This window comes from Muscardinus avellanarius (genome assembly GCF_963383645.1).
Source record: "Muscardinus avellanarius genome assembly, chromosome: 13".
Taxonomy (NCBI): Eukaryota; Metazoa; Chordata; class Mammalia; order Rodentia; family Gliridae; genus Muscardinus; species Muscardinus avellanarius.
The window spans coordinates 12477159-12489225 of NC_137799.1; the positions used below are offsets into that span (position 1 = coordinate 12477159).

Below are 12067 nucleotides of genomic sequence, written 5' to 3' on the forward strand. Positions count from 1 at the left end.
TTGAAGCCAGGCTCAGCTGGCTTAAGAGACCCTGTTTCCAAATCAAATATAAAATAGGTCTGGGAGTGTAGCCCAAAGGTAGAAGGCCCCTGGGTTCCATCCCCAGTACCACCAAAAAAAACAAAACAAACAAACAAAAAAACTAAATCTAGTCCCAGCTTCTTTCTTTTCCCCCATTGTCATCACTTTCTTATCTATTTTGTTTTAACTTGTTGAGTATATTTCTATAAGGTGTTATATTCTTTTAGAGTATGATGTATAAAGCATATAACTTTCTAATATTGAAGAGTAATTGGAATTGAAACTAAATATTTGTGCAGTTTGGACTCAGATGATAACACTTGGGCCCCGATTCCAATTCTTGGGTTTGTTCCTAGGCATTTAACCTGTCTTCTCAGAGATCACTTTACTCGTGTAGGATGAGAACACTAATCCCATTCTCAAAGGACTGTCAAAAGAACATTAGAGCCTGTATGTGAAAGTACTTATCTAACAAGTAGTAACTGCCTTAAAAATAGTTTTGTTTTGGCTTTCAGTAGACAAAATCTAATAGGAGCAACATTCATTTAAATTTCAAAAACCTGAAGCCAGGCTGGTGGCCACACTTGTCATCCTAGCACTTGGGAGGCTGAGACAGGAGTGTTGTTCGCAGACAGCCTCAGCTATTAGTGAGGCCCTTTGCAACCTAGTGAGACCCTGATTCAAAATAAAGAATAAAAATTAGAGCTGGAGGTGTAGCTCAGAGGTAGAACGCCCCTGGGTTCCATCCTCAGTACCACAAAAAATAAAATAAAAAACCTGCCCTTGAGGCTGGGGATGTAGCTCAGTGGTAAGACTGTTTAGCTCTCCTGTACAAGTCTAAGTTCTGATTGCCAGTACTGCAATAAATGCATACATACTTATACACAGAAATAAAAAAAAAAACACCTCCCTCCCCTGATCCCGCATGCAGTTTTGTTCTGCAGCAGAAGATCAGATCGATGCCCTCATGGGTATTTTCTGGGGCTCTGTAAGCATGAGCCTTAGCCAGCCACCCTCCAGCCACCCATCCTTAACCTGTGTTTCCTTTCTGTCCACACCAGATCTCTTCACTGAAGAACAGGCTGAAGAAGGTCTCCACGACCACAGGCGATGGGGTGGCTAGAGCCTTCCTCAAGGCCCAGGCCGCTTTCTTCGGTAGCTACAGAAACGCCCTGAAAATTGAGCCGGTGAGTAGCCTGTGGGCAGGCGTCAGCGTCCATGTTTGGTCAGGGCTAAGCTGCTGGCCTCAGGGCCACCAGAAACCCAAGGCCTTGGTTTTGAACTGAGCTGAGGAGATCGTGTGTGTGGTGGAGGGTCTAGGGTAGGCTTCCTCGCCTCATCTCTTCACCCCGGGAAGTGTGTTCTTATACGTGAGGCAGGATGTGAAGGTCACACACTTGCACACACACGCACCGCCCACTTGCATGGGCGTGGGGCCCTGCCCACTCACCTGCTCTCCTGCAGAACTCACGCAGTGACTGGGAGGCAGCAGCCCTCAGCTCCGCCGACCAAATGCAGAAACCCAGGCTCAGTGGTGAACACTGGCTTGCCCAGAGTCCCAGGGCTAGTGCTTTTGCCCTGTGCCTCTCTGTCCCTTAAATGGACCCCTCCTCCACCCTTGAGAACGCAGAGCATCTTGGGAGTTCACTTTTGGAGGCGCCGATGCTTGATCATGGTTTAAGTGGCCAGGACGCACGGGGAGGACGGAAGATGGCATGGCCCACCTGTCCTCCCATCGTGCTGAGCCTCGGGTGATTCCTCTCTGTCCCCTGCCTCACGGTGTCGCGAGGGTACAAGGACATCGGGTCCTCCCAAAGCCCAGGCATTTCTGCTCCGCCAGCCAGCTTCAGGGGGACGCTTTCGCTTTCGTCAGATCCGCCTCATTCCGCCTCCTGGCCAAGGAGCACCCAGCCCACCCCGCCAGAGTGCGGAGCGGGGCGCGGAGGTCACTCTGCCCGCAGGCCAGCGCTGGGTTCCTGGTTTTGTCTTAACCCATAGCGTTTAATTAGGTGAAATGCCAAAAGACGCGTGCGTGTCAGTGCACTTCATGTCAGAGTCCTGAGAGTGAGTTGGGATCACACGTCCTCGCAAGCCACAGTTATACCTCATTTGTTATCATTTTCCTGCCTCTGCTGCGTCATGTGTGTAAGTGAAACAGTAGTGACACCTTGTTATGCCCTCACCGGGACACACTCTCTAAATGGCCGGCGGTGGGCGCAGCAGCAGCACCCCTCCTTGCTTTCCTTTGGCCCAAGGTCCAACTTCCTGGGCAGCCTCTGTTTCTGCACTGTCACGGTCAGGATGCAGAAGGGAGCCCCTCGTGGTTCCCTCAGAAGACTGCATGGGGTCCTCTAACAGGTCCCCTAGTCCCGCTTGCTCTGAAGTGAGGTGGCTTCGATTCTTTGCCATGATCGAGGCCTGGCCACTGCAGGCAGGCTCGGTGCTGCTTCAGGAGCCAGCGTAGTTCAAGGCAAGTACTGTCTTCGGCTGTCTACACGAAGGAGGAGCAGGACAGCTGGGACAGTCCTTTCCTTGTGCTTCTGGGACCAAGAAACTGAAAGTGTCCTCATTTTTCTAATTGCCTCATTGTGGCCACGCATGTGCGTCTTGAATCCAGGGCTGTTGAATCTTAACACATTGTTGGTGCTCTGGGCACCCACGTCCCACAGGAAGACATGTGCTTGGCTCTCACTTGGCTCTGAGAGGCACTGGACCCAAGGACAGAGGCCCAGGAGCACGCAGCCCGGCCCTGCGTGCCTAGCTGGGTAAAACCTGGGCGCACCACGTGATCAATTCACCTTTGGCTTCTTCACCTATGAAATGAGGATGAGACTGTTGTCATATCTATAGCTCCAGGTTGTAGAGAACCAAACAAGCCTGAAACGTTTCATAGTGAGCCCTGAACCAGGGTAAGGCGTGAGGACAGAGCTCCCTGTCTGCCGCGGGCGTGGGGCTCCTCCCGCCAGTGTCTGGGCTGTTTTGTCTGGAGTGATGTCTTTGGTGGGGAGTGTCTGGAGCCAGTTTGGGAGAGATTTGGATGCTAGGCTAAGAGTGTGAACTTTACCCATGGAGAGTGATATTGAGCAGAAATGTGACTCAACTAACTGGTATCAAATTTGAACAGAAAGACAGTGATAGACAGGGGAAAAAACTGGAGGAAGCCAGGCGTGGTGGTACATGCCTGCTATCCCAGTCGTAGGGAGTCTGAGGCAGGAGAATTGCTGGCTCCAAGACAGCCTCAGCAACCTAGCAAGACCCTGTTTCCTAACAAACAAACAAAAAATAGAAAAAGCTTAGAGGTGTAGCTCAGAGGTAAAACAACACTGGGTTCAATCCCCAGTACCACACACACACACACACACACACACACACACACACTCTCTCTCTCTCTCTCTCTCTCTCTCTCTCTCTCTCTCTCTCTCTCTCACACACACACACACACACACACACACACAAAAGACTGGAAGAAGAGACCAGGTAGGGGGTGTCGGGCTCAGAAGAGAGCCCTCAAGTGGAAACATGAGGAAGAATGACTAGACCCAGGGATGATAGAATTTGGTAGAGGAAGGGCAAGAAGTGCCAAGCTGTCTCCCAAGATTTGGAGCCTGGAAGGACAACGATGCTCTGGGTAGCACAAGGGAAAGCTCGCTGCCCAGGTTCACAGGAGTAGCCTGCAGTAGAGGTGCTGAGTGAGAACAGACCAGGTGTTCACGATAGGCAGCTGAGGGGGTGACGCCGCAAAAGGCCATCCGATAGGAAGACCACGGCCATGAAAAGTGTCTTCATGAACACAAGGCGATGGGCTTGGTGGTGGGCGTGGCACTTTTCCTTGAATTCAGCTGCCGTTCAGTCATAGGAGATGCCCTTATTGTACACAGCATTAAGAGAGGGAAGAGACCACTACCAGTTACAACTGAAAGACGCCACCAATCATGATACACATCCAGATCTCAGAGATGCTGCGGTGGGAAGAAGTCTTCAGCTTAGAATCAGTGAACCACGAGACCTGTCACACGTCCATCCCCACCATCTCCACTGGGATGCGTTCCTTGGTAAGGCTGAGAGGGACCCAGACGCCTGAAGTTTTCCAGCCAAGCTTTGAGTTCATAGGTCATCAGCATGTTACCCAGACTGTTCCAGACCACATATTTAATTCCAGCAAATTCTCATCTCAAAAATTCTCATCTCAAAAATGGAGTCGCAGCATTCCCTGTACAAGATTGTATTGGGAATCAGTTACAATGACTGCGGAGCACATGTGAGCCCAGGAAGGGAAGAGGGGCAACAGCTGCACTACTGAGGAGAACGGTGCCTTGGGCGTGCCTACCGCAGGCGCAGGCAGCACTTGCATAGAGGACAGGGAGCCTCCCGCCCAGGGCCACCGGTCCATTCGCCATTCCTCTGGCTGTCAGAATAGCACTTGTTGCACCAGGGTTACGGCTCAGTGGTAGAGTGTTCATCTAGCACGCACAAGACCCTGGGTTTGATCCCCAACAACGCGCGCGCGTGCGCGCGCGCACACACACACACACACACACACACACACCCCACCTGCTCCTGGTAGAATATGTTTAATGTAACAGAGGACTAGAAATAGGAATCACCTGCCTACAATGCATGAGACCCTGGGTTCAGTGCCCAGTGAGAGCGAGGGAGAGAAGGAGGAGAAGAGAGAAGAGAAGGAGGAGGAAGAAGAGGGGAGGAAGAGGAGGAAGGAGGAAGATGGATGAAAGAAGTAGAAACCACCCTAATCCCATCCCTGGAGTTAGCGTGCATTCATCCCAGGTCTAGGGTCTTTGCTTTTGGTCCACTGTGTTTAGGTTTTGTTTCTTTGACTTTCTTTTAGGCAGTTGAGATATTCCTGACAGAGCCATCCAGTATTCCAGTTATTAGTTTGTTTTTGCCTTTCAGCGTGTGGAAGCGTTTTTCACATCAATCAAAAACTCTTCTTAAACATCATTGATAATGGCTGCTCGTGTCCCAGCAAGCGGCTCCTGGGGGCTTGAAGACAGGCCGAGGGCTGTCGAGCTCCTGTGCTCTGAAGTCAGTGCCGAGGCCCGCCACATTGTCCCGAAGCTGGTCTTTTGATTGGCAGTACCATTTTATGATTTTAGGCCACTCTGTGGTAAACATCTTTATATAAATCTTCACTCGGGGTCTGAATGATTTTCTTAGACAGATCCCTGATCCGGGTTCACTGGGTCAAAGGATACAAGAACGTCTGAGGCTTTCGGCGCCTCCAGTGAGAGGAGCAGGCGGTGGTGTGCAGGGCAGAGCTCGCAGGCAGGTGCGGCGAGGATGAGAAGGTGAGCTGAGGACCACTGGCCCCTTGCCCGGCCCCCTCACCTGCCCTCGCCGCTGGGTGGCGTGTCGGGTGCTGGCTGCGCGGGGCGGTGGTGTGGTGGCTTCCCATCCTGGGCTGGCACTGTTGTGTTTGAAACACGAAACGTGACAGACGCGAGCTGTTCCTTCCTGCTCTGCTCCCACCTGGCTTGTGACCTCTAGCCTCAGTTTCCCTTCCATACAATGGAGATATATCCCCTCCTTCCAAGATGGTAGGAAAGCTTAAATGAGCCCAGCATCGCCTGCTCCCTGCCCTTGACACTGGCCCGCCCCACTCCGCTGTGTCCTCTGTTCAGCTGTGTCCTCTGTGTCCTCCTGCCAGCCCGGAGGAGTGCGGGGCTACGTGGTCTGAGAGGAGAGGCGTGCAGTTGGGTGAGGACCTGTGCTCTGGCTCGGGGCCTGCTTAGAATAACTCCTTTTCCTTTGATTCCCTTCCTACTGGAAAACCCAACACAGGGCTGGCCGGGAGCCTCTGGAGCTTTGTTTTCTTGCCCTGGCTGGAAGGAAAGGGACGGAGCCCAGCCCTGTGTCAGGAGCAGCCTGCTCCTCTCCCTCGTGCGCGGCTGGCCGGCCCAGGTGATGGTGTGCCCTTCGGGGATAGGTAAATTGCTGCAAAGGGGCTTCCCAGGGCCAGAAAGTGGCAATGAGGTGGTGGTGGTGTCCAGCCACAGCCAACTGTCCCACCTCCTCGGTGCCTCGCACGAGACTGGGGCTTGGTTCACCCTCGAGGTGCCGCACACCGTGTTCTCAGTAATTCCTGCCACGGCCCTGACTGTCCACTTTACACATGGGGGTGGTGGCGCAGATGGCAGTGGCTCCCTGGTACAGAGCCCGTCCACCGCACCCTCTCGCCTGTCTTTGTTCTGGTCCCCACATGCTCTGTGTTAATCCTTCGTTTCCTCTGCGTGTCCAGGACCAGGCACAGGCCATGGCACGGAGTGCAGGCCTCCGGGAGTATACTTTGGAATAACGGATGGGAGGAGGGAGAAAGAAATAAAGGGACAGAAGCGGTTGAGGCCGGGGTTGGCCCTGGGCCTCTGCTCTGTGCAGCCGACATTGTTCCCCGTCCTGTCTGTAGGCTTCAGAGGTTGCCGCTGCCTGGCAGCAGGGAGAGTGTCAGCAGACCACAAGGGCATGTGACCCATTTTCCAGTCACCTGGAGAATGTCAGATGCAGAGCCCAAGGTATTTAACGGCACCCACCAAGACAGTGTGTTCCCCACTTAAACGACAGAGCCACAAGCAGCCAGGAAGCCCCCTTCCAAGAAACCCCCTTTTTCCCTGTAGAGCTAGCCAGCTAGCGGCAGCCTGGGCTCCAGCTCATTTATTTAGGCCTTTCTTGCTCTCTGACACGCCTCCTAGCAGTTGCCAGGCAACTCTGGGAGTAGCAGTGTATGTTAGGGATTAACTAGTTAGGGCTGGGGTCCTTTTTGGCAAGAAGGGGAAAAAAGACAAATGATTTTAATTGCCGGGCCAAGGAGCCTTTCTCTAGTTGGTAGAAGAGTGCAACTTTTGGAGGGAGTGTATACCTGCGCAGCTCTTAGATTTGCCTTGAATGTCCCCTTTTCTCCCAAATGAATGAACGTTTAAAAGAATCGTTTACCTCCCTCCTTTGTTTCAAATTATATCATAGTGAAATATGAATGAGACTAGCCAGCCCCTGTGAAAGGCATTTTATAGTACCGGGGTCTCAGTTTTCAAGAACTTTTGAAAACAAATTGTCATGTTTTCACTTCGTGCCGTCGTCTACTCTGAGTTTCTTATGGCATTATCTTACGGCAGTACGTGCGAAGGGATAGCTCCCGCGTCTGGCCACTGCAGACCTTGGGAAATGTTAGAGCAAAGGGCAAAATCCCGTGGACATTGGTGCTTGAAGACGCATCTGGTTCTGTGTCTGTGGAAAGCCCCGTATAGACGCGCACTGTGGGAGCTTTTCTTTCAGCCAGCTCTGTGGCCCTGCTGGCTGGGCTCTGGAGATGGACGGGGCCCAGCCTCAGCCCTCAGGGCCTGGATGCTGGGTGGCCCGTGAACAAGCTGTTTAAACGGTAGCCATCCTCAGGTCCTGCTTTCTCAATTCATTCCAGATTTGGCTGAGGGGACACAGGCATCATCTACTTTACCTTGCAGCCCCTCGTTTTGCACATGATTCTGCTGAGTCATATTATCCACTTAAAACCCCTGGAAGGCACAGAAGTTAAGATAAAAGCAGATTGATAGCCTGGCTTTCAAGCATGAATGCACGAGGCTGTGTCAAGCAGGCCGGAAAGATACCCATCTATCTGTATCCTGCTTGAGCAGTACTGTTGATCTCATGGTTTGGAAAAGGAGCCTGCATCTATATTTGTTTTTAGTGTAATAACAAAAATATTTTAAAAATAGAAAAATTAAGATTACCATAGTCTCACTGAATGTTCATGTACCTTTCAAATGTTTATACTTGTTTTACATTATGCAGAGGGCTTACAAAGCCACAAGCAAATCTTAAGTTTTAAGTTTATTTTCCTCCCATTTAACATAACATCATATGCATTTTTACATAACTGCCAAATATTCCATCAGACACAGCTAACATTGTCATGGGAAAACACAGTAACTTAGTACCCTGACCGCGTTCTCACGTTGGGCAGTTAGCTTGTTTCCCACCTTTTGATGCTATGATTGATATTTTACCAAATATTTTCATAAATAAAAATTTGAAATGCTATGTTTCAAAGCCTTCAAAATAGAAGAAACACAGTCTGTGTGCAGGAGCCTGACTGTGGGGGCAACTTGTCACCACGTGGTGAGGAGGCCGACGCAGCTGACTCGCCTGAGAGGCTCAGAAGGGCAGAGGCCGCGCCTCGATGGCCTTGCATCACTGCCTCCACGGACAGCACGAAAGGAAAGTGCCTAGAACACACAGAAGGGACGTGACTAATTCCTCCGTGCCTCCATCTTGTGCTAAAAATGGTCCAAGGAGCCTTAATACGCTATGCACAGCACAGCAAGAAGAGAAATAAGGGAGTGAGGAGCCAGGGGAAATGAGGCGAGGCCTAGAAGGGACCAGTGTGGCCGCGAGACTGCGAGTGCCCTGAGGAGCTGGGAGTGGAGCCCGCCAAGCCCAGGTCCCTCCCGCGCCCCCATAACCGTTTTATATATATGCGCCGTTTTATTGTTAAGCTGCAGTTCAGTGGCATTCCTCAGTTTCCATGTCGTGGCAACCATCACCACTACCTGTTTTTAAAATTTTCATCACTCCAAATGGAAGCTCTCTTTAAGCAGTAACCTGACACTTGTGCCTTCCCCAGTGCTTGTAACCTCATCCACTTTCTGTCTCTATGAGTTTTCTTATTCTAGTTATTATTATTATTTTTTTTTTTTGCGGGTCTGGGGCTGGAACCCAGAGGCATTCAACCTCTGAGCTACAACCCCTGCCCAATATTTTATTCTTTATTTTGAAACAGGGTCTCACTGAGTTGCAGAGGGCCTCACTAAGTAGCTGAGGCTGTCCGCGAACCGTGATCCTCCAGTTTCAGCCTCCCGAATGCTGGGATTACAAGCGTGCGCCACCACGCCCGGCTTATTCTAGTTATTTCGTAGACGTGTGATCCTACATATTTGTTCTTTCATTTCTGGTGTACTTCGCTCAGCATACCGCTCTCGAGGTTCATCCCCACTGTGGCATGTTTCAAAGCATCATCCCTTTCTAAGACTAATAGTCTCCTGTGCGGATCAGCCATGTTTTTACCTGTTCATCTGTTCATGTGCACACGAGCTGCTTCTACTTTTCAACTGTTATGAATAGCGATGCTGTAACATTTGTGTGTACGTATGGATCTGAACACCTGTGTGCAGTTCTTTGAGGTGTAGACCGAGGAGAGGCATTGCTGGGTCCTACGATAACTCGGTATTTAGCTTTTGGGGGCTTTTTGTTTGTTGTTTTGCACTGCTGAAGTGGAACCCAGGGCCCTGTGCGTGCTAGGCAAGTCCTCTACCACAGAGCTACGTCTCTGCCCTTCTATGTAAGTTTTTGAGGAACCACCAAGCTATTTCTACGCAAAGCCCCTGCTTTTGTTACATGGGTAGTAGTGTCTCTGTGAAGCATGAATATACACTCTTGTATGTTTTCTTATTTTCCAGTTTGTTTCAGGCAAGCAGGTAGGAAATTGCAGCCAGAACCTACCAGCCTGAGCTAAGCAGATGCACGTACAGCAGGAGTCTGCAGTGGACTGCGAGGGGCTGGGAACTCACTGGCCATTTTTTCTCCATTGCTGGTCATATGAAGTCAAGATTATGTCCAGGGAATGAAGCAGGGATAAGGGTGGGTGCTTCCCCCACTGGGACTCTGGAAACCACCACTGTAGTCTGTGGCTTTAAGTGGCCCCGGCGGCCCCCGAGTGTGAGGGAGAACAGGGCCTTAGCACTTACCTGGGCTTTGCTGGCTCTGTCATCCACCAGAGCATGGCTTCAGAAGTCACCCCTCAGAGTCGCACGTTCTCCTGTGTGAAATGGAAATAGTTCCTACCTGTGGGACTATTGAGAAAAATAATAGTAATAGATAAGGTACCAGCACAGTGCCTCGCTGAGAGCAGTTACCCACTAAATGACAGCGGCCGGCCCTGCGTGACGAGGAGGGAGGGAGCCAGACCACGAGGCATTGTAGATTAGTGGCGTCCATCCTTGTTCAGCAAGTGTCAGGGTGCCCGTACCCGCACAAAACACAATGAAACCGGCCCTCTTCATCCTGTCTTTTGAACTAGCTGTGAGAATATGGCTTTTATCTCAAATGATACATAAAAGATTTGAAAGAAATTGCATATTTAATTATTTCCTTTAATATTTATTGGGGATTTTTTCATTCCTGCCGTTGCTCACCAGCATTGAAGATGGTAGACACCAAGGACACAAGTGTGCATCATGCCTGGCTCAAGAGTCCATTTTAAAAATGCAGAAGAGAAAAATGTAATTGAGAGTTTCGTTTTATTTCATCAAATCAGTTTTTGCCTGTTGAGAAGAGATGACCGTTTCTTAGATTTGACACCGTATCTCCACTGTCCATAGCATAGGGACGCGGGTGTTTCTGAGGAACACAAGTTCGGGAGCCCTGCTACCTCGGTGTCGCGCAGTAAAACCATTGTTCTAGAAGTATACTGCCCGAGTAAAAAGTAGATTCCTAAGCGGGAGACGATGAGAACTGGCAGGAAGTCTTCTTAAACACTGTGATCAAGCTCGACTAAATGATTTCAAAGAGCATCAGTGAATATGATGAAAATGAAATTCCTGCGTGTTCTAAAATACTTGAAAAGTAAAACACAGCCCCGTATCTTAGATGATCCCAGAGGAATTCTAGGCTTTAACCTGGTCTCGTTTAAGTCCTGGCTCCTTTGCTCCTAGAGGACGCCGCTGTGTTTTGTACGCCCTGTCTCTCGCATGGTATCAGTACATCCTCGTTCAGTGTTTGATGACTGAATGGCGAGCAGCGGATGACCGCTGCCCGCTGCCCCGTGCTCTGAATCAGGACTGCTGACATATTTCAGCGGTGCACGGTGCAGACGCTTGGTTCAAGAAAAGTAGCACCCTCGTCCTGGAAGCTGCGAAGAATGAGCTGAAACAAACAGCGAATGTGTCAACGCAAGACAAAGGCACAGCCCAACAGCTGCGTGGTGGCTGACCTGAGGCACCTGGGGTGGAGAACATCGGCCTCTGCGACGTCATCGTGTGCAGTGAACATTCTATTCAGTAAGAAATACACAGGCAAGGAGTATATTTGCAAATTGAGCTAAATCTACTGTAGCAATTTTAAATACTTTTTGTTGGAAGCAGGGCAAAGGGAAAACCGGTTGCTCTTTTTGGTATTTTGAATCAAATAACCTTGCTTTAGGATCTTTTGCTTTTCCAAATGAGACTCTGAAAAGGAAACCTTCCTGATCCATTTTCAAGCGATGATAGCATGTCAGTTTGGACCTGAAAGGGCACTATATGATATATGCATGGCCGCACCATGAGCTTCTTAGGAACACGGCGTCTTACACTTTCTCATACCCCAGACACAGCCCAGGCACAGTAACGTATATGGAGGGCCTCGGGGATTAAGTTGTGGATTCCCTTCCCCTCCTCGCTCTTGGACGTGTGCACTGATTTTCTGCAGTCTGGACACATTCTGCGTAGTGAGCAGCTACAGCAGTGTGACCCCCGCCCTTCCACAGCCACCGCGAAGCCGCCCCGGAAGGCAGTGGGGCGTCGTGTTTACTCATGTGTCCCTGGCTCGGAGCCCAGTACAGAAAGGATGCTCAATAGTTGTCTGAATGAATGAAATTATCTTAATTCTTGATTGTAACGTCCTTAGTTGGGGATCTGAGACACAGTTTTGTTAAATAAATTGTTAAGACTGGAAGTCTTAAGGAAATAAAAAGAACATCAAACATTTATTATATGTTAGGCTTCTTATACTATCATTCCCTTGCTTGGAGTTTCAGTCCCCATATGGAAAGAGTGGTGTGGCCCCGCTTTACTGGTAAGACACCAAGACTAGGAAAGGTGATGCTGCTTTTAAAGAAGTGGCAGAGCCAGGATTCGACCCTCCGTCTGTCCGGCTCTGGCGTCCACGCCCTCCCCCTGCCCTCTCTCCGCAGTGGAGGCTTCCATCTGCTCCATGGTCCATGCAGTTCGAGGGCACCTCAGAAGGAAACGGAGCTGGTTTTCTCTTAGGAGTCAGTTTCTTTAAT

At 50.2% G+C, this 12067-nt stretch overlaps 1 protein-coding gene across 5 annotated transcripts in view; it reads left to right on the forward strand.

The window, feature by feature from the left end:
* The window catches only part of DENND1A (DENN domain containing 1A), a gene marked incomplete at both ends in the record, with an annotated part of 564729 nt that overhangs the window by 408454 nt on the left and 144208 nt on the right, over window positions 1-12067 (forward strand). For all 5 annotated transcript variants that reach the window (XM_080708699.1, XM_080708698.1, XM_080708700.1 and 2 more), the window contains one exon: window positions 1083-1208. In XM_080708699.1, the coding sequence (XP_080564825.1) occupies window positions 1083-1208 (126 nt within the window). The remainder of the gene's footprint in view (window positions 1-1082; window positions 1209-12067) is intronic.